This window comes from Balaenoptera borealis, assembly GCF_965194805.1.
Source record: "Balaenoptera borealis genome assembly, chromosome: 14".
Taxonomy (NCBI): domain Eukaryota; kingdom Metazoa; phylum Chordata; class Mammalia; order Artiodactyla; family Balaenopteridae; genus Balaenoptera; species Balaenoptera borealis.
In genome coordinates, this window is record NC_138875.1 from 8,180,220 (window position 1) to 8,205,665 (window position 25,446).

Sequence of the window (25,446 nt, forward strand, 5' to 3'; positions counted from 1 at the left end):
CACAAATAAGAAGTGGGGACACGTCTTCCTAAATCAGCCTACTTCCCTCCTGTCCACAGTTAACTATAGCTCAGTGATAGCTCACTCCCTCTTTTACCAAAAGTCAACAGAGCAATGACTAATTTTAGTAATAGGTAATGTCATGTGTATTTTAGTTGCTTTAATTTCATTTAAAATCCTTGGAGAATTTCTAAAAGTAAGGAGTCCCAGAACTAATTTGAAACTAAATGTATGCCAAACTTAAATACAGGGAGAGGGATCCACATGCAGAAACAATTACTCTAGATACAGACACTAAACCTGAACAGAAATTAACCCAAAATGGATCACAGACCTGAATGTAAAGTACAAAACTATAAAACTCATAGAAGATAGATAGCCTAGGAGAAAATCTAGATGACCTTCGGTTTGGTGATGGCTCTTTAGATACATCACCAAAGGCATGATCCATGAACGAAATAATTGATAAGCTAGACTTCATTAAAATTAAAAACTGCTCTAGAAAGACAATGTCAAACGAAAGAGAAAACAAGCCACAGACAAAGAAAAAATATTTGCAAAATATATCTAATAAAGAACTGTTATCCAAAATACACCAATAACTATGTAAATTCAACAATAAGAAAACAAACAACCCAACTAAAAATGGGCCCAAGACTTATGGATAACAGACATCTCACCAAAGAAGATATACAGATATCAAATAAGCATATGAAAAGATGTTCCACATCATATGTCATCAGGAAAATGCAAATTAAAACAATGAGAGGGGTGGAGTCAAGATGGCGGTGTGGGAAGGTGCAGAGTTAGTGTCTCCCCACAACTAGGGTGCCTGCCGGCTGCTGGTGGGGGACTCTGATGCCCAAGGAGGCGGGAGGGACCCCAAAGTGAACCGGTAGGACGTAGGGGGACTGAGGGGGGAGGAGAAGTGGAGGCCAGACAGGATTGGCGTCCCTGAGGCCAGAGAGATTAGGAGAGGCAGGTGGGAGGGGCCCTGTGGGAGGAACGGGAGAGGAAGGGAGGGCAATTGCCCCACCCACTTGGGCACAGGAGCCTGCTGAGCTCCCAGGTGAGTCTCTGCCCTCCAAGGCCCCCCTGTACCCTCCAGCCTCATTGGTCCTGGGGGCATAGGAGGGAGGCCAGGGAGATCAGGAGAGGCAGATGGGAGGGGCCCTCCCAGATCGGAAGAGCAGGAGAGGAGAGGAGGGCATTTGCCCCACCCATTCGAGCCCAGGAAGCCTGCTGGGCTCCCAGGTGAGGTCTGCTGCCCTCTGAGAGCAGGGGTGGGAGGCACGCCTGGGCCCCTTCTGTACCTTGAGCCTGAGCCCCACCCCCACAGACCCCAGGGCCTTTTCCAGCCCTGGGGGTCCTAAGCATTGGCTCTGCCCACTGCCCAAAACTTCTACTTGCTTAGGCCCCGCCCTCCACAGCCAAGGCCTTTCCCCCCCTTTTTTTTCTTTTTCTTTTCCCTCCTCCTCTTTTTTACTATTGTGGTACTGATGTACCTTCCAGTTGTTGATTCATCTATATGTTTATTTTTATATTCTTTCTAACATATCTGTTAGTTTCCTAGTCAAATTTTATTTTTTACTTTATTATTGTTCTTTTTTATTTTGCTGCACTCGTGGCTTGTGGGATCATGGTTCACGAGCCCAGAGTTGGGCCAAAGCTCCTGTGGTGGGAGTTCTGAGTCTGAACCACTGGAGTAGCAGAGAACCTCAGACCCCAGGGAGTATTCACTGGAGTGAGGTCTCATGGAGTTCCTCATCTCAGCACCAAGACCCAGCTCTAACCAATAGCTAACAAACTTCAGTGTTGGAAGTCTCAAGCCAAACAACTAGTAAGACAGGAACACAATCCCACTCATTAAAAAAAAAAAAAAAAAAATGAGATGGCAAAAAAAAATCACAGATGAAGAAGCAAGGTAAAACCTACAAGACCAAATAAATGAAGAGGAAATAGGCAATCTAACTGAAAAAGAATGCAGAATAATGAGAGTAAAGATGATCCAGAATCTCAGAAATAGAATGGAGGCACCAAATGAGAAAATACAAGAAATGTTTAACAAAGATCTAGAAGAACTAAAGAACAAACAAAGAGGAGCAGCACAATAACTGAAATGAAAAATACACAAGAAGGAATCAATAACAGAATAACTGAGGCAGGAGAACGAATAAGTGTGCTGGAAGACAAAGTGGTGGAAATAACTGCCGAGGAGCAGAATAAAGAAAAAAGAATGAAAAGAACTGAAGACAATCTCAGAGACCTCTGGGACAACACTAAATGCACTAACATTTGAATTATAGGGGTCCCAGAAGAAGAAGAGAAAAAGAAATGGTCTGAGAAAATATTTGAAGAGATTATAGTTGAAAACTTCCCTAACATGGGAAAGGAAATAGTTACCCAAGTCCAGGAAGCACAGAGAGTCCCATACAGGATAAACCCTAGGAAAAACACACCAAGACACATATTAATCAAACTAAGAAAAATTAAAGTCAAAGAAAGAATATTAAAAGCAGCAAGGGAAAAACAAAAAATAACATACAAATGAATCCCCATAAGGTTATCAGCTGATTTTTCAGCAGAAACTCTAGGTGCCAGAAAGGAGTGGCAGGATATACTTAAAGTGATGAAAGAGAAAAACCTACAACCAAGATTACTCTACCCAGCAAGGATCTCATTCAGATTTGATGCAGAAGTCAAAAGCTTTTCAGACAAGCAAAAGCTAAGAGAATTCAGCACCACCAAACCAGCTTTAAAACAAATGCCAAAGAACCTTATCTAAGCGGGAAACACAAGAGAAGAAAAAGATCCACAAAAACAAACCCAGAACAATTAAGAAAATGGTAATAGGAACATACATACCGATAATAACCTTGAATGTAAATGGATTAAATGCCCCAACCAAAAGACACAGACTGACTGAATGGATACAAAAACAAGACCCATATATATGCTGTCTACAAGAGACCCAATTCAGACCTAGGGACACATACAGACTGAAAGTGAAGGGATGGAAAAAGATATTCCAAGTAAATGGAAATAAAAAGAGTATGAGATATGAGTAGCAATACTCATATCAGATAAAATATATTTTAAAATAAAGACTGTTACAATAAAATAAAGACAGTTACAAGAAATAAGGAGGGACACTACATAATGATCAAAGGATCAATCCAAGAAGAAGACATAACAATTATAAATGTTAATGCACCCAACATAGGGGCACCTCAATACATAAGGCAAATTCTAACAACCATGAAAGGAGAAATCGACAGTAACACATTAATAGTAGGAAACTTTAACACCCCACTTACACCAATGGACAGATCATCCAAACAGAAAATAAATAAGGAAACACAAGCTTTAAATGACGCAATAGACCAGATAGATCTAATTGATATTTATAGAACATTCCACCCAAAAGTGGCAGAATACCCTTTCTTCTCAAGTGCACATAGAACATTCTCCAGTATAGATCACATCTTGGGTCACAAACCAAGCCACAGGAAATTTAGGAAAATTGAAATCATATCAAGTATCTTTTCTGACCACAATGCTATGAGATTGGAAACCAGTTACAGAAAAAAAACTAAAAAACACAAATATATGGAGGTTAAACAGTACACTACTAAATAACCAAGCGATCACTGAAGAAATCAAAGAAGAAATTAAAAAATACATAAAAACAAATGACAACGAAAACATGATGACCCAAAACCTATGGGACACAGCAGAAGCAGTTCTAAGAGGGAACTTTATAGCAATTCAATCTCACCTCAAGAAACAAGAAAAATCTCAAATAAACAATCTAAACCTACACTTAAAACAACTAGAGAAAGAACAAAGAAAACCCGAAGTCAGTAGAAGGAAAGAAATCATAAAGATCAGAGCAGAAATAAATGAAATAGAAATGAAGAAAACAATAACAAAGATCAATAAAACTAAAAGCTGGTTCTTTGAGAAGTTAAACAAAATTGATAAACCCTTAGCCAGACTCATCAAGAAAAAAAGGGAGAAAACTCAAATCAATAGAATTAGAAATGAAAAAGGAGAAATCACAACTGACACTGCAGAAATACAAAGGATTATAAGAGACTACTACAAACAACTATATGCCAATAAAATGGACAACCACGAAGAAATGGACAAATTTTTGGAAAGGTACAATTTTCCGAGACTGAACCAGGAAGAATTAGAAAATATAAACAGGCCTATCACAAGTAATGAAATTGAAACCGTAATTTAAAATCTTCCAACAAACCGAAGTCCAGGACCGGATGGCTTCACAGGTGAATTCTATCAAACATTTAGACAAGAGCTAACACCTATCCTTTTCAAACTCTTCCAAAAAATTGCAGAGGGAGAAACACTCCCAAATTCATTCTATGAAGCCACAATCACCCTGATACCAAAACCAGAAAAAGATATCACAAGAATAGAAAATTATAGACCAGTATCACTGATGAACATAGATGCAAAAATCCTGAACAAAATACTAGCAAACAGAATCCAACAGCACATTAAAAGGATAATACACCATGATCAAGTGGGATTTATCCTAGGGATGCAAGGATTCTTCAACATGCAAATCAATCAGTGGGATACACCACATTAACAAATTAAGGAATAAAAACCATATGATCATCTCAATAGACACAGAAAAAGGTTTTGACAAAATTCAACACCCATTTATGATAAAAACTCTCCAGAAAGTGGGCATAGAGGGAAATTACTTCAACATAGTAAAGGCCATATATGACAAACCCACAGCAAGCATCATACTCAATTGTGAAAAACTGAAAGCATTTCCTCTAAGATCAGGAACAAGACAAGGATGTCCACTCTCACCACTATTATTCAACACAGTTTTGGAAGTCCTAGTCACAGCAATCAGAGAAGAAAAAGAAATAAAAGGAATACAAATTGGAAAAGAAGAAGTAAAACTGTCACTCTTTGCTGATGACATGATACTATACATAGAAAATCCTAAAGATGCTACCAGAAAACTACTAGAACTAATCAATGAATTTAGGAAGGTTGCAGGATACAAAATTAATGCACAGAAATCTCTGGCATTCCTATACACCAACAATGAAAAATCAGAAAGAGAAATTAAGGAAACAATCCCATTTACCATTGCAACAAAAAGAATAAAATACCTAGGAATAAACCTGCCTAAGGAGGTGAAAGACTTGTACTTAGAAAACTATACAACACTGATGAAAGAAATCAAAGATGACATAAACAAATGGAGAAATATACCATGTTCTTGTATTGGAAGCATCAATATTGTGAAAATGACTAGACTACCCAAAGCAATCTACAGATTTAATGCATTCCCTATCAAACTACCAATGGCATTCTTCACTGAATTAGAACAAAAAATTTTACAATTCATATGGAAACAAAAAAGACCCCAAATAGCCAAAGTAATCTTGAGAAAGAAAAACGGAGCTGGAGGAATTAGGCTCCCTGACTTCACACTATACTACAAAGCTACAGTAATCAAAACAGTATGGTACTGGCACAAAAACAGAAATATAGATCAATGGAACAGGATAGAAATGCCCAGAGGTAAACCCACGCACATATGGGAACCTAATTTATGACAAAGGAGGCAAGGATAGACAGTGGAGAAAAGACAGTCTCTTCAATAGTGGTGCTGGGAAAACTGGACAGCTACATGTAAAAGAATGAAATTAGAACACTCCCTAACATCATACACAAAAATAAACTCCAAATGGATTAAAGACTTAAATGTAAGACCAGACACTATAAAACTCTTAGAGGAAAACATAGGAAAAACACTCTTTGACATAAACCACAGCAAGATCTTTTTTGACCCACCTCCTAGAGTAACAGAAATAAAACCAAAAATAAACTTAATGTGACTTAATTAAACTTAAAAGCTTTTGCACAGCAAAGGAAACCAGAAACAAGTCAAAAAGACAACACTCAGAATGGTAGAAAATATTTGCAAATGAAACAACAGACAAAGGATTAACCTCCAAAATATACAAACAGCTCATGGAGCTCAATATCAAAATAACAAACAATGAAGCTAAAAAATGGGCAGAAGGGCTAAATAGATATTTCACCATGGAAGAAATACAGGTGGCCAAGAGGCACGTGAAAAGATGCTCAACATCACTAATTATTAGAGAAATGGAAATCAAAACTACAATGAGGTATCACCTCACACCAGTCAGAATGACCATTATCAAAAAATCTAGAAACAATAAATGCTGGAAAGGGTGCGGTGAAAAGGGAACCCTCCTGCACTGTTGGTGGTAATGTGAATTGATACAACTACTACAGAAAAAAGTATGGAGGTTTCTTAAAAAAATAAAAATAGAACTACCATATGACCCAGCATTCCCACTACAGGGCATATACCCTGAGAAAAGCATAATTTAAAAAGAGACACATACCACAATGTTCATTGCAGCACTATTTACAATAGTCAGGACATGGAACCAACCTAAATGTCCATCAACCGATGAATGGATAAGGAAGATGCGGGACCTATATACAATGGAATATTACTCAGCCATAAAAAGAAACAAAATTGAGTTATTTGTAGTGAGGTGGATGGACCTAGAGTCTGTCATACAGAGTGAAGTAAGTCAGAAAGAGAAAAACAAATACCGTATGCTAACGCGTATATATGGAATCTAAAAAAAAAACAAAGGTACTGATGAACCTAGTTGCAGGGCAGGAATAAAGAGGTAGACATAGAGAATGGACTTGAGGACATGGGTGGGAGGGCGAAGCTGGGGCGAAGTGAGAGTAGCATCGACATATATCCACTACCAAATGTAAAATAGTTGGCTGGTGGGAAGCAGCAGCATAGCACAGGAAGATCGGCTCGGTGCTTTGCAGTGACATAGAGGGCTGGGATAGGGAGGATTGAGGGACGCTCAAGAGGGAGGGGATATGGGGACCTGCGTATGCATATGGCTGATTCGCTTTGTTGTGCAACAGAAACTAACATAGTATTGTGACGCAATTATACTCCAATAAAAATCTATTAAAAATTAAAAATTTTTTTAAATTAAAAAACTACATATTTCCTGCAAAAACTAAAAATAAATAAATAAATAAAACAATAAGATACGACTACACAGCTGTTAGAATGGCTGAAATACAGAACATTGACAACACCAAATGCTGGTGAAGATGTGGAACAGCAGGAACTCTGAGTCATTGCTAGTGGGAAGGCAAAATAGCACAGCTATGTTGAAACAGTTTGGTGGTTTCTTACAAAACTAAGCATATTCTTACTATGCTATCTAGTAATCGTGCTCCTGGCTATTTATCCAAAGGAGTTGAAAACTTATGTCCACATAAAAACCTGCACACGGATGTTTATGGCAGCTTTGTTCATAATTGTCCAAACTTGAAGCAACCAAGATGTCCTCCAGTAGATGAATGGATACAATGTGGTATGTCCACACAATGGAATATTGTTCAGCACTAAAAGGAAATTAACTATTAAGCCATGAAAAGATATGGAAGAAGCTTAAATGCATATTACTAAGTGAAATAAGCCATCTGAAAAGGCTATATTCTGTATGATTCTAACTATATAACATCCTGGAAAAGGCAAAGTTAGAGAGACATTAAAAATATTAGAGGTTGCCAGAAGTTGCAGGGAGGAAAGGGGAAAGGTGAGAGTAGGGAAGGATATACAGGTGGAGCACAGAGGATTTTTAGGGCAGTGAAAATATTCTGTATGATACTATAGTGATAGATACATATCATTATACATTTGTCCAAATCCATATAATGTACAACACCAATAGTGAACCTTAATGTAAACTATGGACTTTGGGTATTAATGTTGTGTCAATGTAGGTTCATCATTTGTAACAAATGTACCACTCTGTAGGGGATGTTGAAAATGGGAGCATCTATGGTGGCGGGCATATGGGAAATCTCTGTATCTTCTCCTCAATTTTGTGGTAAACCTAAAACTTCTTTAAAAAATAAAGTTTAAAAAAAAATTTAAAGAGAGGGCTTCCCTGGTGGCGCAGTGGTTAAGAATCCGCCTGCCAATGCAGGGGACACAGGTTTGAACCCTGCTCTGGGAAGATCCCACATACTGCGGAGCAACTAAGCCCATGGGCCACAACTACTGAGCCTGAGCTCTAGAGCCCATGAGCCACAACTACTGAGCCTGTGTGCCACAACTACTGAAGCCCATGCTCCTAGAGCCTGTGCTCCGCAACAAGAGAAGCCACCGCAATGAGAAGCCCACGCACCGCAACAAAGAATAGTTGCTGCTTGCCACAACTAGAGAAAGCCCGTGCACAGCAATGAAGACCCAATGCAGCCAAAATTAAAATAAAATAAATAAATTTATTTAAAAAAATTTAAAGAGAAACTATTTATATTTTGGATACTCATCTTTTCTCAGATATATGTTTTGCAAATATTTCCTCCTAGTTTTTGGCTTATGTTTTAGTTATCTTAGCAGTATATTTCACATAGTAAAAGTTGTAAATTTTAATAAAGTCCAAATTAACTTTTTTTAATAAAAAAGGAGGCCAAAACTTGTATCTCAGATTGAACATGAATCAAAAGCAATGCAAATTTAAAAAGGACAATGCATCTATGTCTAAATGAATCAGTATATGTTATAGCAAGAGAATGACAAGAGAAATGTATTCATAAAGGCTTTACTGATGCCCTGGTAGAGAACACTTATAAATTTCACAAGTAAACCTCTAAATGGTTATTTTGGACCCTTGATTTTGCAACAGCCAGGTAGTCTCAAAAATTCTTAGTGGTATTACAAAATTGCGTAAGCAAATATTTTCCTCATTTCCATGCAGAAGTTGATAATTGTCTATATATAGCCTAGTAACTATCAAGATAAAAAATATGAATGAACACTTGCTATTATCCCAAATGATTTTAACTGTTTTATGAGTGTGTCCAAAACAGTCAGAGAAAAGCTTTAACATAAAACAAGAACAGTGAAATATGCTTTCCTGCAACTCTCCTGCCAAACTTTTATACGCTACAGTGGATTTCTTATAAACTTAGTAAGGCGTGAACCTTTACAAAAGCAGTACTTACAGAATTTGAGAAGTGAAGCACAAGAGAGGTTTTAAAATGTGGATCTTGTTGCAGAGATAATAGGAACCAGAGGTTTATATATTATATATATAATAGGAATTAATTTTGCCACTCACTAACTACAACCTCAAGTGTGCTCTACTACTAGGAAAAACTATGTAAATGTAAAATGCTTAATAAGATCTGCATCAGGAAATTAAGCAAACCATAAAGGGTAGACCCTCTTTATTTCCAGAATCTCTCCTAAAAGTAATTTTAAAAGTAGACAAACTATCTTGGCCCCAGGGATGGTCTTCTCAGAGATTCTGATAGCTCTCAGTGTCTAAATAACATGAAACTGCTGATACCACCTAAAGCAAGGTTTTCCACTCGACTGAGATTATATTTCATGTTAATCCATGTATTTATTTTTTCTAAAGGATTAACAACCATTTTAATTAGAAGTTATATTGACTAATTGTACTCTGATGGTTCAGATAAAATAGAAAGTTAACTTTCATTATTAACAGTGAGCTGTAAAGAAGAAAAAAGTACACAGTACATGATTTACAGGGGGGAAATAGTAGAAAAGGAGATGGTAGAGTGAATTAAATCTAGAGGATGATGATAAAAATGAAATAGTGCCAAAAGTATTAATGCGAACCCCCTAAATCACCACTTTACATCAAAAATGACTTAGTGTGACAATTTTATGTTTTAATGTTGCTTTTTTAGTATGTTTGGAGGGAAATCTGACAAAAGAGATATACTGATGAATTCTTTCAAAAACATAGTGAAAGAATAAAAAATTAGTTTGTCTTGTTGATTAAGCCAGAATCACAGTCTTTTAAAGCATTAAACTGAGATTGTTCATTAAAAAGATGAATATTATAATGCAAGTTAATTCCTTCCATTCATCTTTAATCTAAAGTCAGTGCTTTTTACTGGCTACTCTATTTACCACTGGCTTCCAATGACAACTCTGTTGATAGATCAACTGTCCATATGTGGGTGGCTCTGTGTCTGGGCTCTTACTCTGCTGTTTCTTTGGTCTACCAATCATTACACAAATGCTATTCTATTTATAATACATATATATTTATAGATATAATTTTTGCTGGTATATACATATTAATTGGTCTTATATCCAGTGGTATCTCTAAACTCTTATGAATTATATTTTTTAGATTATTTGGTGTTTTCTAAATAGATAATTGCACCACCTGTGATCATTACAGTTTTGTATCTTTCCAGTTCTTGTAACTTCTTCTTCTTTTGTTGAACTGCCTAGCATCTGATACATAATGTTCAATAAAAAGTGATACCATGCTTCTAATAGTTCATCATTAAATAAAATATTTTCTCTAAAATTTTGTTACTCTATCAGGTTTAAAAATTCACTTTGATTCTTAGTGCGCTAAAATGTTTTTCCCTATAATCATGAATTGAGTTGCAGCAACTGAAAGTGAACTTGTAGATAAGCACATAATTGATTTTTTCTTGTACTCTGTTCAATGTGCTGACTTATATAATAAGTGATCTAATGTTATAGTGTACCTTGCATTCCTGTGACAAATCAAATTTTTTATTCACCATAAGATTAAGACTACTCGTATTTGGTTAGTATTTTTGCCATTATACTTATGTGTGAAATTGATTATAACCTTCCTTGCTGATATGACCCTTGCTTAGATGCAGTATAAGGATTAAACTAACACAGTGGGAAGAATTGGGCAGTTTTTCCTCTTTTTTCTCTTTTCTAGAAGATGTTCTATAAAACTGGAATTATCTACTTTGAATGGTAGAACTTAACCATAAAGCATTATGATGCTGGAGTTTTATTATAAAAAGAGTTTTAATTCACTAATTTTTAATTTACTTTATTTAATGTTATAAATCAATTCAGATGTTCTATTTTTACAAGAGTCATACTGGGTAAGTTATACTTTCTGGCCAATAATTCATCTCATGTAAGATTTTATTTTTATTAGCATCCTCTGCTCTATCTAAAGCTGTGTCCCTTGTTTATTACTAGTGTTTTCTAATTATAGCTCTTAATTAATTCTGCCTGAATTTCATTTTTTTTTCAAAGAACCAACTTCTAGCTTTGCTAACTCTATTTTATATATATATATATATATTTGTATTTTATTAATTCCTAATATTGACTTTCCCTCTTTCTACATCCATTGTTTCTTTTTTTTCTGATAGAATTTAGCTTGCTAATTTTTTGTCTTTGTTATTGGGTTATTCTGGGTACTTCAAGAAGCAACTCTTACAATTGGCATTTTAAATGCAATGAATTTATTACGGGGAATGCCTATAAGAGATAATGAAGGGCAGGGGAGTCAGGAAAGGCAGAGAACAGTCAGATTGTGGTCAGGATTGACTCTGAGTAACAGAGAGACAGGGAAAGAAGGAAGGTTGGGTCCAATCATCTCAGACATCAGTGCCTTCCAGGCAAAGGTAGGTGAGACCACAGAGGAGCTTTATGAGTCAAAGTCGCTAGTGAGAAGGGTTGCATCTCCCAAAACAAGGAAGCCTGTCTTTGGCTGGGAGTAGTCTATGGCAAGTGCAGTGTCATTGCCTGGATTTCAGAGTACAGCAGCTGGGGTCCTGGGTTAATTACATTCCCTGTAATTGAGATCTGAGAAGCACTATCCCATGGCAGACATAACTGTTTCCTAATACAGTCATTGACGTTATAAGTATCCCTGCGTTTTGCAGCATCCCTCAAGATTTCAGCGTTTTTGTCCTTCAGTCTGAAATTTCATTAAATTTCTTTCTTTAACCTATATTACTTAGATGTCTGTTTTTCAATATCCAAATAAATGAGTTTCTTAAACTTATCTTCTGTAATCAATGCTATAATAGATGCCCACCTGTGGTCAAAAAATAGTATCCTTTGGGGATCACAGTTTAGAACACAACCACAGACTAAATCTCTCTTTCTCAACACAGCCTCCAAAACCCAAAAATGGAAAGAAATAAAATCATCTATTCCATAAATATAATTTAGAGACAGTGTAATAGAAACTTTGATTCACATGCAAGAGGGACAATAAATATCCAAGAGCAGCAGAGCATTCTCGGGAGACCATGTGGGCACAGAGTCAGATGGGAATTGTGCAGAAGAGAGAACACCAATCAGGGTGGACTCCCTGTAAGGGGAGTCACATCACCTACAGAGGGAAGTACTAACAACGGATTTGAGACCTGGAGGAACAGAACTAGTCAATAGTTTATGGATATTTTGGCCCTTAAAAAGTTATACTCAGGACTTCCCTGGTGGTCCAGTGGTAAAGAATCCACCTTGCAATGCAGAGGACGCAGGTTTGATCCCTGGTCAGGGAACTTAGATCCCACATGCTGCGGGGCAATTAAAGCCCGTGTGCCACAACTAGAGAGGAGAAAACCCACACGTCACAACTAGAGAGAAGCCCATGCACCACAACTAGAGACAAGCCCATGCGCCACAATGAAGAGCCTGAGTGCCACAACGAAAGATCCCACGTGCTGCAACTGAGACCGGACACAGCCAAAAATAAATAAATAATAAATAAATCTTTTAATAAAATATTATACCCACCAAGCTGTATTAATAGGCATATAGGAAACCAGTGTACTTTGAACACATCAAATGTAGTAAAATATAAAACACATCAAATCATTTTCCAAATGAGTATGTTATGCTCAGTTATACCTTCCTCCCATTTTGATTTTTTTTCTTTCAACCTCACAGACAGTTGAAACAGAAGGCTCTCATCTTTTTGATATGTACCTTACCTTCTCCTCATCCATTCAACCAACAGCCATGTTGAGGGCAACTACCATGAACCAAGCCCTACTGCAGGATGAGGCTAAGATCTCCACCATCTAAACTGACAGGCCTCTGCTTCACCTTTTATGCCATGTTCATATTAACCTGGGATTTCGGTGGAAGGGAAGAGCGTGACTGCTCATTTAGTTTAAAGCACACGTTCCCAGAAGTTCATATGGAAACATGTTTTCTAAGGGAAGCATTTTTAAGGATGGCAATAGGAAAGTTCTAAATCAAATGCCTCTAGCATAAAACAATATTTCTCTTTACTGGAGATTTGAATCCTGATTCAGTGCAACTATACTGTAATAACACTTTTAGCAAAGCAGTTTTGAATTTGAAGCATTGAGAGGAATAATTGATATGACGCCACGAAAATGTAAATAGCATATTAATATGAATTTGCTAAGTTCACTTGTTGCCACCATGGAAAGCAGTAAACAGGATCTTGAAAGAATTGTGCAGAGCTTATGGGCCAAAGGACCAGGAAAAGTCCCAAATGCAGGTGTGTGACCCAAAGAGGACGAGACATAGAGGGCATCACAGTGGAGACCTTAGGTCACCTGAGGACACTGAGGAAACACTAGGTGCCTTGAGGTTGGTTAGTTTTAGGTTGGCACCAAAACATGCAGGGATTTCTGAAGACGTGGGCTGATTCTGAGACAAACCAACATTTAAGAGTTTTGATTAACACAGTTTCTTCTATTACCGCCCACATCCCAATCTTTGGTAGACTGTTTTCTATCCAACAGAAGTTAGTAAGAAATTTACAGTTAAAGAAACTAAATCTCAGATTGTAATTAAATCATCAATCTAACTTAGCTAGAAAACTTTTCCAAAGACCTAGTTACCAGGGAAAAGCTACTGCTGTTGAGATACCCGAGCAAAGATGTTTAAATACTTTATTCTATTCCACATAATTTAAAACCCTTTTTGAAAAAATAAAACCTGTTACTCACGGCACTTAATACTTCCTGCAAAAGTGATCACAAGCTTTCATCCATTATTTGATTTTGTGTTTATCAGTTTTCCGTAACTCCAGGACAAGTGACAGTTTTCGTCTTGGATAATTAGACCATTTAGACTTATATTTGTCTAAATGACCAGAATGCATATCTATGTGTGACAGTTTGATTTTCACTTTTCCCAGAATATTATTTTTCTCTAATGGTTTACTCAAATCAAATATGTTTTTATAGATTCTGTTTCCTGAGTTTCATCAATATGAACTCAGAGTGTGCCAGAATGCTTAAATCCATACCACTAACAGACTTCTAAATTAACCTGCTTGCAAGCATCAGTATCCTCTTTCAAAATCATATAACCATTTCGGATACATTCACAGTATTATCAGTAACCTAACTCTCTTTGCTGGAACATGTAAAGTCGATAAGAGGTATGAGATACAAGAGATTTAAATCAATTCAAATCAACACCTATTGTGGCAATCTCAGAAAATTAAATTATTATGGCACCGGATTTCTAGTTATATAACAGCCTTCTCATAAAGAAGATTCTATTTAACTATGTTAGTAAATAAATCTCAGGTACTTAAAATTTTAAATCTAAAATTCCTAACTAGGTCAGCTCCCCCGCCATCATGCACATCTGTTATGTAGCTCCCGTAGAGCTGAAAACATGCAATTAACTGTAGAATTTTTGATGACTCCTGTGTCTCTCATTGAAGGCAGTTCTCTGAGGACAGGCCCATTTCTACCTTGGACACCACTGAATTACTAGATCCTAGCACAGTAGGTACTATAAAATATTTGCAGAACTAAAAATTGAATTTGTAATTTAAGAAAACACGTTGAAAACATTTTCTCTTTTTAAACAGAGAACAAAACATTTTTCTGCCCTCTGTATTTTCCCCCACCTTACCCGAAATAAAAAACCTGGTAATGAATTGCTCCCCGCTAGACTGTGTTACTCTTCTAGTGATCAAAATATTCCCCCCATATCAGCATAATTCTATAGTTGCGTAAGAGTGAAAGGAGGAATTTTTTGCTTTACTGTCAATATCCCAGTATTTAAAAAAGACTTCTCAATATATTCTCCTACTCAACAGAAATGCTCTAAATCTTTTACAGGTCAGAGCATTCTTTTTATTACATTTATTTCCTGGCAATACTGTGGTCTTTAGCTTTCTCGCCTGCTACTCCCTTTATCATTTACAGTCCTTACCTCTACCTTTCCCCTTTACGTGGGTTAGATGCTGTTCATCGTTCACATCTCATCCTCGATATCTTTTCTATGAACTCACATAGATCACTATACATTACCCATCAAAGTACATAACACACTGTGTTTAACTGCTGGGTTTGTTTGTTTGTTTTCCACTGTGGCTATCATTCTATCAACTCCTCCGTGCTTAATGCCGGTACCAAGGACTCTGTAGATGGTTGATAAGTGTTTGTTGAATAAATGATTGACAATGAATGAATGAGCATACAAATTACTTATTTTGTTGCCTTGCTTTGTTTTTCACTTCACTATCATTTTGCCTATGCAGAGGGAATCCAGTTGGTACACACATGGAGGAAAGTTCCCTTAAACCTCAACTATGATACAATTTCTGTGTGTGAAAAAATTTTGTTACAAAATGTTTATGTTTTATCTTCCATAAGCAAAATAAAGAGGACTACTTATATAATCACAAGTTAAATTTAACATGTTACCCATCTGGGTCTTTTTTCCTTAATTGGGAAGCAGCATTTTAAAAGTAAATAAATAGAGACATTCTGAAAGAGAGAAAAAATGAATATACTTTGTTCCTTCAATTTATATCATATTGCAGTCAGGATTAGGAAGAAAAAGAAATCATTTAAAGAGCATTCTCTCATATTATGTGGAAAGATTTTAATCCTAATGAAGTATCAAAGACAATGAGTGTCAACGGCATGGGGATGGGGACACATCTAGAGCTGGAAGAGCCCATTGTGGGTAATTCGCTAACGTGAGGAAGGGAATCTGTGAAATGAAGGACTAGACTGTACCTTTTAGGTTCTTCCCTGCTCAGGACTTTCATGGTCTTTGTCCATATAATCATTAAAGACTTGCCTTAACTGTCAATGAGTGAAGAGATATATGCAAGACACTTGGTGATTCAGGAATGGGAAAATGTATTTTACTCCTTTGGAAGATTTACAGACTAATTTTGGAGCTAGATTATTCACATTAAAAGATGCATTTCCCCCTGTCAAACATTTATTGGAAACCTATTTGGCACCAGAAACTGTGCTCAGTGCAGTTGCTGTAAGACAGTACCCTTAAACTCCAAAAAGCTTACAGTTGAGGAGAGGAAGAACACACACATATAGAAGTATTCTGAAGTTTTCTATGGGATATCACAGAATTATCTACAATGTTACTAATATCTAAAAATCTGGATTGTCATTCCAATATAGGATGTACTAAATGAAATTTGAATGACAAGGGAGAAAACATGTATTTCTTGCATACCTACTACATACATATAATGTACAATTTTTAGTATTTTACATATATGGATGAATTAATCCTTTAGATGAGTTGTTACTTAAATACTATTTTGCAGATAATCAAACAGACTTAGAAAATCCATGTAGTTAGTAGGAAGTCAGACAGCAAGTCAGTGCCAGGTTAAGAACTTGGACCCAGGTCTCTCGGATCCCAAAAATGGAAATAAAATGAGGGATACATATTTTCAGAAGAGTATGTAGAAAGGGTGGAACTTGTCATACATATTGAGAGAAGATTGGGATTTTTTAATTGAATTTTTATTTTGAGATAATTGTACATTCTTAAGCAGTTGTAAGAAATGATCAAAATAAATCCCATGTGTACTTTATCTGGTTTTCCCTAATGATAACATCTTGTAACTCTATAGTACAGTATAATAACTAGATGTCAACAATAACATAGTCAAAATACAGACCATTTCCATCACAAGGATGCATTATGTTGCCATTTAATAGCCACACACACTCCCCTCCCATCATGCCTTCATCCCCGGCAACCACTAATCTTCTCTCCATTTCTAAAGTTTTGTCATTTCAATACTGTAATATAGATGGAATCATGGGCTATATTGTCTTTTGAGATTGATATATTTCATTCAGCATGCTTCTCTGCAGATGCACCCAGATTGCTGCATAGATCAAGAACTCATTCCGTTTTATTGCTGAGGAGTTTATCCCAAGGTATAGCTGTAATGACTTTTAATTATTTACCCATTGAAGGTATCATTGTTGTATCCAAGTTTTGGCATTTATAAACAAAACTACTTTTAAGATTCATGTATAAGTTTTGTGTGGATGTAAGTTTTCATTTCTCTGAGAGAAACGCGCAGGAGTACAATTTCCTGGTCACATGATAGTTGTTATTTGGGAACACACCAAACTGTCGCTCAATGTGATTGTCATCATTCACATCTCCTGTAGCGAGTTGGGTGATCCAGCAGCTCTGCATTCTCACCAGCATTGCTGTTGTCACTAATTTTTATTTTAGCCATTCTGATAAATGTGTAGTTTTATCTAACTGTGGTTTTAATTTGCACTTCCTTGATGACTAATGTGTTGACACCTTTTCATGTGCTTATCTACTGGAGACAAATTATCTTGGTTTTCTTTCATCTGAGAATGTTCTAAAAGGTATTTTCACTGGATATAGCATTTTGAGTTGACAGTTCTTTCAGAACTTGGACAAAAGTGTGCCACTTCTTTCTGGTCTCCATGGTTTCTGATGAAATTTTCACTGTCATTTGGATTTTTTTTTCCCTGTAGGTCAGGTGTAATTTCCTTCTTGGTGCTGTCAAGATGATTGTTTCTTAGTTCTCCATAAGTTTGACTAAGTATCTGGATGTGGATATATTTGAGGTTATGTTGATTGGGGTTTACTAAGCATCTTGACTATAGATTTGACCCTTTTCCTAAATTTGGAAATTTTTCACTCTATTTCTTTGAGTAATATTCGGCCCCTCATAATTTCTCCTCTCAAACTGGCCTCCAGTGACATAAGTGTTTGATCTTTGTTAGCATCCCACAGGCCCCTACCTCAATCCCTGTTAGCAAAGGCTTTGTTTTCTTTCAGACTATTTTCTTTTTGTCATTCGGACTGGGTAATTTCTATTGCTCTGTCTTCAAGTTCACTGATTCTTTCTTCTGTCCCTTCCATTCATAATTTTTAAAAATTTTGGTTATTGTGTTTTTCCCCTCTAACTTTTCCATTTGTCTCTTCTTTGTATTTTCTATTTCTCTGCTGAGACTTTCTATTTCTTTACTGAGGATTTCTATTTTTTTCATTTGTTTCAAGCATGGTCACGATTGCTGATTAAAGCATTTTTATGATGGCCACTTCAAAATTCTCGCCAAGAAATGGAAACATCTCTGTCTTTGCAGTGTTGGCATTTGTTGATTGTCTTCTTTCATTCATTCTGAGATATTTTGGTTCTTGATATGATGAGTAATAGTCAATTGTGCCCTGGACATTTTGGGTATTATCTTATGAGACTCTGGTTCTCATCTAAACATTCTGTGTCAGACAGGTTCCTCTGATGCACCATTCTGGAAGGTAAAGCAGCAGCATGGACTCATTACTTCCAGGTGAAGGTAGAAGTCCAGGCCCCACCAAACCTCCATTGGTACCCGACTGGGGATGCTCCTAGTTACTGCTGGATGGGGATGGGCGCTCCAGCTATCCACTAGACCTCTGTAGCTGGGAGAGGGTGGAGGTGAAAGTACAGGCCCCCTACATGGTTTTCACTGACACCACAAGCTCTGGGGGTCTCACTGCTGCCCAGAAGGGATAAAACCCTGGTTCCAGCTCAGCCTTCTATGCCAACACTCCAGAAGGAAGGATTGGGCAACTTTCTACTGTCTTGTGAGGGTGGAAGTGTAGGCTCCCTATTCAGCTTTACTAACAGGAGTTGAGTGGGGCACCACTGTTTTCTGTAATATTTGGTGGATTAGAACAATTATTGTCTAGTGGTTTCCTGTCTTGCTAAGCTGACCATTCCCTAGTCCTTTAACTAGAGCAAGCAGACTTTGGTTGCATTTTGTTTTTGGTTTTGTTTTTATCTGTGCCTGTTGTTATTTCCAGGCTGCTAGCTTCTTCAGCTCCAATTCTGGCATATATATTCAAAGAAAAGAAAATCCAGGAAACTCCTCCATGTAATTTCTTAGGTCCCAAGATACCTAGCTGAATGCCTTTTCTCTTCAACTTTGAGTCTTTTATGTTTGCTTTACATATAATGTTCAGAGTTTTTACTTGATTTATTGAATTAAGTAGGGAAAAGTATGTCTACTTAATCTTTCCAAAGTGGAATAGGAATAGGATATAAATGTGTGAATAGGTGGGAAGAGAAAAGAACAAACCACAGAAAAGAAATACGAAATCAAAATTCCCCAAAATTTGAAACTGAAATGTAAGTGATATATTTTTGGAATAATACAAGATAAACTAATTATTTTCCCTTGGAAAATGTTTATCCCAAAATGTCTGGCCTAAAAAATGTAATGCGAGTGTTTCCTGATTATGAGTTTGCTTTCAAGCAGCAGCCAGGTTGTAGAAAAAGGTAACAATTTCTTCACTCAGAATGCCAGTTCATTTCCATTCTAAATAAACTCTCATTTCTAGTTCAAGGGGTGTTGATCTTAAATGTGGAGAAAAGATCAAATGCATCCGTTACGCATATGCATATGTTAAGATATATTCATTTACCAAGTGACTTCCTGCTTCCAAGTGAGAATTCACCTCATTACACATTGTCCAGAAGAGTCAATTATTTAAATACTCTGGGGCCTTTTTATCAAGACTGCATTTTGAATTTCTTTGACCAATCAGATTTCCAAAATGGGAAGATCATCATCAAACTATTTCTGAAAGAGACTGGGCAGATTAAGAGATAAGTAAAGCCCACTCCTCAAGTGCAAACAATACTATTAGCAAATTGGTGGGTGTTGGTAACAGTTTTAAAAAGATGCCCATGACATATGGGGATCATCAATGGTTAGAAAATCATGATGTTTGATATGAAGATACTATTTTTTAATTCCAACAATTAAAATCTATTGTATTTCCAGAGTTGTTGCTTCAGTAAACCCACAGAATGAGGACAGACCGGGGTAGCAATGTCAGATACTGACTGCTGGTAACATGTGGCTTCAGGATGTAACTCATGGGCTGGTGGCCTTTGGTAAGATCCTAACCTGATGAACAATCTGACCTGAGTGTGTGCCTCTGAGAAATTGGAACTAAGTAGGAACATAGGTAAAAGATTATCTCGATAACATTTGATGTACCCTTGAGCACAACGTACATTTGATGTACCCTTGATCAAAGTAAGTTCTCTAAGATTCTTTCCATTAAAAGTAGCTAAGAATACACAGATCATAAGAGTGTTAAAATATTAAATAAGATTTTATATTTCAATGGCTCAGCAATATATGTGTGATGTACACAGTAAGTTCTCAGTAAATGGTAGCTATTATAATAAACCTTATACCAATAAAAATGAGCAAACAACTAGAAGTGTATGTTTAGATCAATAAAATACAAATTAAAATGATCTTTTTGGCCTATCAGCTAGGAAAATTTTAAAAACAATAATATATACTGTTGGCTATAGAATGAGCATGGTTATACATTGCAGGTGAGTGAGAATGTAAATTGATATAATTTTTCTAATGGACAATCTGGCAGTGTGTATAAAATACTGAAAAAATAAACATTCTCTTGAAAAAGCCATACCATTTTTAGGAATTTACCCTAAGCCATTTTTAAATGTTTAAAGATACACGTGGACATGCATGTTTACTGCAATATTGATTACATATGTAACAATAAAACTAAACAGACTTTAAAAAACAGATTATATTTTAATTAAATTATGGTATAATCACCCAATGACTTTTATGCAACCATAAAAAGTTATGATATGGGGCTTCCCTGGTGGCGCAGTGGTTGGGGGTCTGCCTGCAAATGCAGGGGACACGGGTTCGAGCCCTGGTCTGGGAAGATCCCACATGCCGCGGAGCAACTAGGCCCGTGAGCCACAACTACTGAGCCTGCGCGTCTGGAGCCTGTGCTCTGCAACAAGAGAGGCTGCGATAGTGAGAGGCCCACGCACCGCGATGAAGAGTGGCCCCCGCTCGCCGCAACTAGAGAAGGCCCTCGCACAGAAACGAAGACCCAACACAGCCATAAATAAATAAATAAATAAAAAGTTATGATATGATTTTAAGACCTAAACATAACCAGTATAAAAAACAAAACAATGACAACAGACTGGTTATGTCTTCTTTTCCAAAGAAAGGAGGTAGCTTCTATCCTAATTTAAAATTTAAATGAACACATAGACTCATAAATACAACACACACACACAAGCTCACTGTTTCTATAAGAATCTGTCCCAATATTTGTTTTCTTTTGAACAAAGCCTTCTTTCTGAAATTTAATTCAATCGAATATAACATTCAAGTGCACAGAGTAAAAGACTTAGGCAATTCATGTCTGCATTTGCTTTCAGCATTAAGTGCTTCACTAAGAATTTCAAAATAGCAAAAATTATATATCATAGTGCTTGAATATCTTATGGAAAAGTGCCTTTAGGTGGGCAAAATGTTTGTATCTTAATTTAAGATACATAATTGAGCTCTATAGATGTGAAATAGCTTACTCAAATGAGTCTCAGAACTTTCTACTACACCAAACTAAAAAAGTTGTATATCAGAGATCCTATATTGCTATGGCTCCCAATGTATCCCGAAAATGATGATCTAAGACAATGCCGTCAACTTTTGAGGAGAGTATTAACAACCATATGTGCCTTCCTCTGCATTTGTCTCTAAGTCCTAAATAAGCTTGTACATGACATAGTGTGCGATGCTTAATCAAAGATGCTTCTCAGATCTCAGGGCCAAGGAACACTGGTACCTATCCTGCTGGTTTGGTTCCTCTTAGAAAACAAAAGATATACGAGCCATCATTTTTTCCCCTTTGACTTCACTGTTAGGAAGCGATGTTTTCAACAGTTCAGTCTTTCTCATCACGAATGTCTCTATATATCCTCCTTCACCCCAACACCCCTTACATGACTCATAGAAGAGGTGACAAGGGAAGAGCTAATCTCAGGAAGGGCAAATTCTCCTGAATATCTTAGCTAATTCCCAACAGTAAAGCACTCTGCCTCTGACAATTTTTCCCCTGAAATACGTAATCTTTTCAAAAATACTGTGTGATAACTAGTATTACTCTTACTTCCCTTATGACAGTTTGTAAACTGAGATTCAGAGAGGCTTAAGGAGTTGACCAGAATAAAGTAATCAGTAAGTGATGGAGCCACTTTTATTCTGAAATCTATGCATTTTCCATTGCACTATGTTCATCTGATATAAAACATACTGAGGTGTGAATTCATTCTTTACAGAATTTTATAAGGAAGAAACTTTCTAGCACAAATTACTTTCCTCCCAACCTATATTTTTCACTAACTTAATTCCATTTCCTGAATTGTTCTTACACATTTGTGTCTAAGACATCTTCCAGAATTACCTGTTACATAATAAATAATTTATGATTTCCCACTTTTAATGCACTAACACAATGTTCTATAAAGTACAAATAATTCAATCTCCCCTCCTATCTCTAAGGATGATAATTCCTCCTTTACCAACAAGACAAAGAAAACAGAGTGTACAATCTGTGAAAATTAATTTGTCATTGGTGGTGATGGTGGGAGCAGAAACTAGATGTTTCCACCATTTTACTCGGCACACCTAAGAAATGAATTAACTATAACAAAAGTGAAGTAATTCTGCCTACTTCTATTTGCCAACAGCCATGTGAATTCAACCAGGAACTACATGTAACAAATTTTGAATGCCATTGTTCCTGATAATATCTTAACACATGAGATAGAGCAGCTGATCAAACTTTTAATAAGTATTTATTTACAGTAAGATGTATCAGCTATAAGGTGGGGTTTTTTTTTTTTCAGGCAAGTCTTTATTGGGGCCCCTGCTGCAGCAGGGGGGAACAAGAACAAACAGTTTCTCTTTCTTGCTCGCTTCCTGAGTGGGGGGGTGAACTTGTTCCTTATATGGGGTGAGGGTAGGGGTGTGTCCAGGTGGTTTTTTAGTCAATTTGTCTTTATAACATTCAGACAATTCAGATATAGTGTTGGGCCAATATCATTTCACAGCATTTTAGCTCACATGTACACTGATACTTTATTTTTGATGTTCAGCAGCATTCTTTTTCATAAAATAACCAAAGACTCCTCAGTTATACTTCCTAGGACATTATATCATTTAATAACCTTCAGATATGTTTTAGTATATTACTCTTTATCCAGTATCTTACCTCTGCTCTTAACTCATAGATCACTCTGTCACTGCTATTTTGAGATTTCGATCCTTCCTTTATATCTCCTGATATCTCTTCCATTTTATTTTTATGTTGACCATGAAGCATGTCAAACTGAAAAAAGAAAGTTAAAGTCATAATCACATGATATTACAAAGGCTGGTTCCAGGATAATTCACATTAGTCTTTCATTTTGCTGTCAGTTTTTTTTCTTTCTATGTATAACCTGGTAGGTTTTGTTGTTGCTATTATAAATATTGTAGTTGAACCATGTATTTCTTTACACTTGTAGTTGAAAACTCCTATGTTGTTGGAAAACAAATCAGCAAATCTCCATTAATCTAAATTCACAAGTTGACAATCGGACAAAGCTTAGTTACCTCCACAGATTCTTAATAATGGACTAATTGGATTCTAAACTAATCCAATTAATTCTGATCTTTCAGTCTTGAATATTAGTCCCATAGTACTCTTTGTAATCCTACTTATGTATATTTTCTATGAAGTATAAGTAGTGTATAGATTGTAACAGAGACAAATTTGGGCAATGGAAAAAATACATCTGTATAATGCTCAAGTTGGTAAAATGTATGTAGAACATCTATAAAAGAGGCCAATAAATTTCTATAGAAAACTACTGCAGGAAAACAGTATAAGTAATCTCTGGCACATCCAGACAATGGAACATTGTTCAGCACTAAAAAACAAACAAACAAAAAAAGTGCTATTAAACCATGAAAAGACATGGAGGAAACATCAAGGCATATTTTTAAGTGAAAGAAGCCAATCTGAAAAGGCTCCATACTGTATGATTCCAACTATATGACTTTCTAGAAAAGGCAGAACTATGTCATCAATAAAAAGATCAGTGGTTTCCAGGGCTTGGAGGAGGAAGGGGTGAATAGGTGGAGCACACAGGTTTTTGGGGCAGTGAAATTATTCTGTGTGATACTCTAATGATGGATGCATGTCCTTATACATTTGTCTAAACCAGTAATGTACAACACCAAGAGTGAACCTTAGGTAAACTATGGACTTTGGGTGATTATAATGTATCGTGTAGGTTTATCAATTGTAGTAAATGTACCACTGTGGTGAAGGACCTTGGTAATGGGGGAAGCTACCTATGAGTGCGGGGTGGGGTGCATATGGGAGATCTATGTACCTTCCATTCAATTTTGCAGTGAACCTAAAACCTAAGTCTATAAAAAGAAACATAGGAATGAGAAAAATCCTAGAAATACAAACAATGATTTTTCCCCAGAGCTGTTCTTATAATTAGAAGTTTTCAGCAGAATCATGAAATTTGATTTATATATAATATGTAGATATATACACATAGGCTATTTTGTTTTATTAACATGTTTTTCCTATACTATGTAGGTTTCCAGAATTAAAATTACATAATTTGTATGTAATCTGACAATAAATTAGAATATAAAAGCTATCATTATACCACTTATTTAAAATTTTAAAATAATCTTACTCATGTTATTATTGTTAATAGTAATATTAAGCATGTACTAGTCTCTAGGAACTGGACTTGATATATATTTCCTTACTTAATGCTAACAGTAATCCTCTGTGTTAGGTATTATTATTATTACCCCCTACCTTAAAGAAAAATAAAACATATTTTTACTAGGCTTAAGTAGCATTCCCAAATTCACAAAGCTAATAACGGGGGGAAGCAAATTTGAGAACATTCTTGCCAAATGCATTACCTGAGTTCTTAAACCAATGCATAAACCAATACTGCATTTATAGTTGTAAAGCTAAATGTCATAATAATTTTCTGAAAGGCAATAAGCTTATAGAAATAAATAACAGAGGGAGCATAACAGAAGATACTATCATGCCAACATACTACAAATGGACCATGGTGGAGGGAGGGGCTGATTTGCCAACTGCACAGAGGCTTCGTGTTCAGAATTGGTAATGTGGAAAACGCACCACGAAAGTCAAGAGTGAAACAGGACATTATGCCACAAAGTCCATTGGAAGGTTGTCTATGCATGTTTCACTCCACTTTCATGTCAGTTAAATTGAGAGTGTGGCATTAATCTCTAGCCAAAAGAAAAGAAAAGTCACTTTGCTAAAAAAAGAATAACAAATTGCAAGCAACAGGTTTTGGGTTGTGTCCACCAAAAAATAAAATTTAACTCATTGTGGTAATTGAGTGCCCCTAGCTTAATTTCTGAAATCTTGGTCATTAC

The 25,446-nt window shown here is 36.3% G+C and overlaps 1 protein-coding gene across 1 annotated transcript in view; it reads right to left on the reverse strand.

The window, feature by feature from the left end:
- Positions 1-25,446, reverse strand: part of CCDC102B (coiled-coil domain containing 102B) — a 229,421-nt gene that overhangs the window by 123,739 nt on the left and 80,236 nt on the right. The window contains 1 exon segment of the mRNA XM_082355242.1: positions 23,228-23,344. Coding sequence (XP_082211368.1) covers positions 23,228-23,344 — 117 coding nt within the window.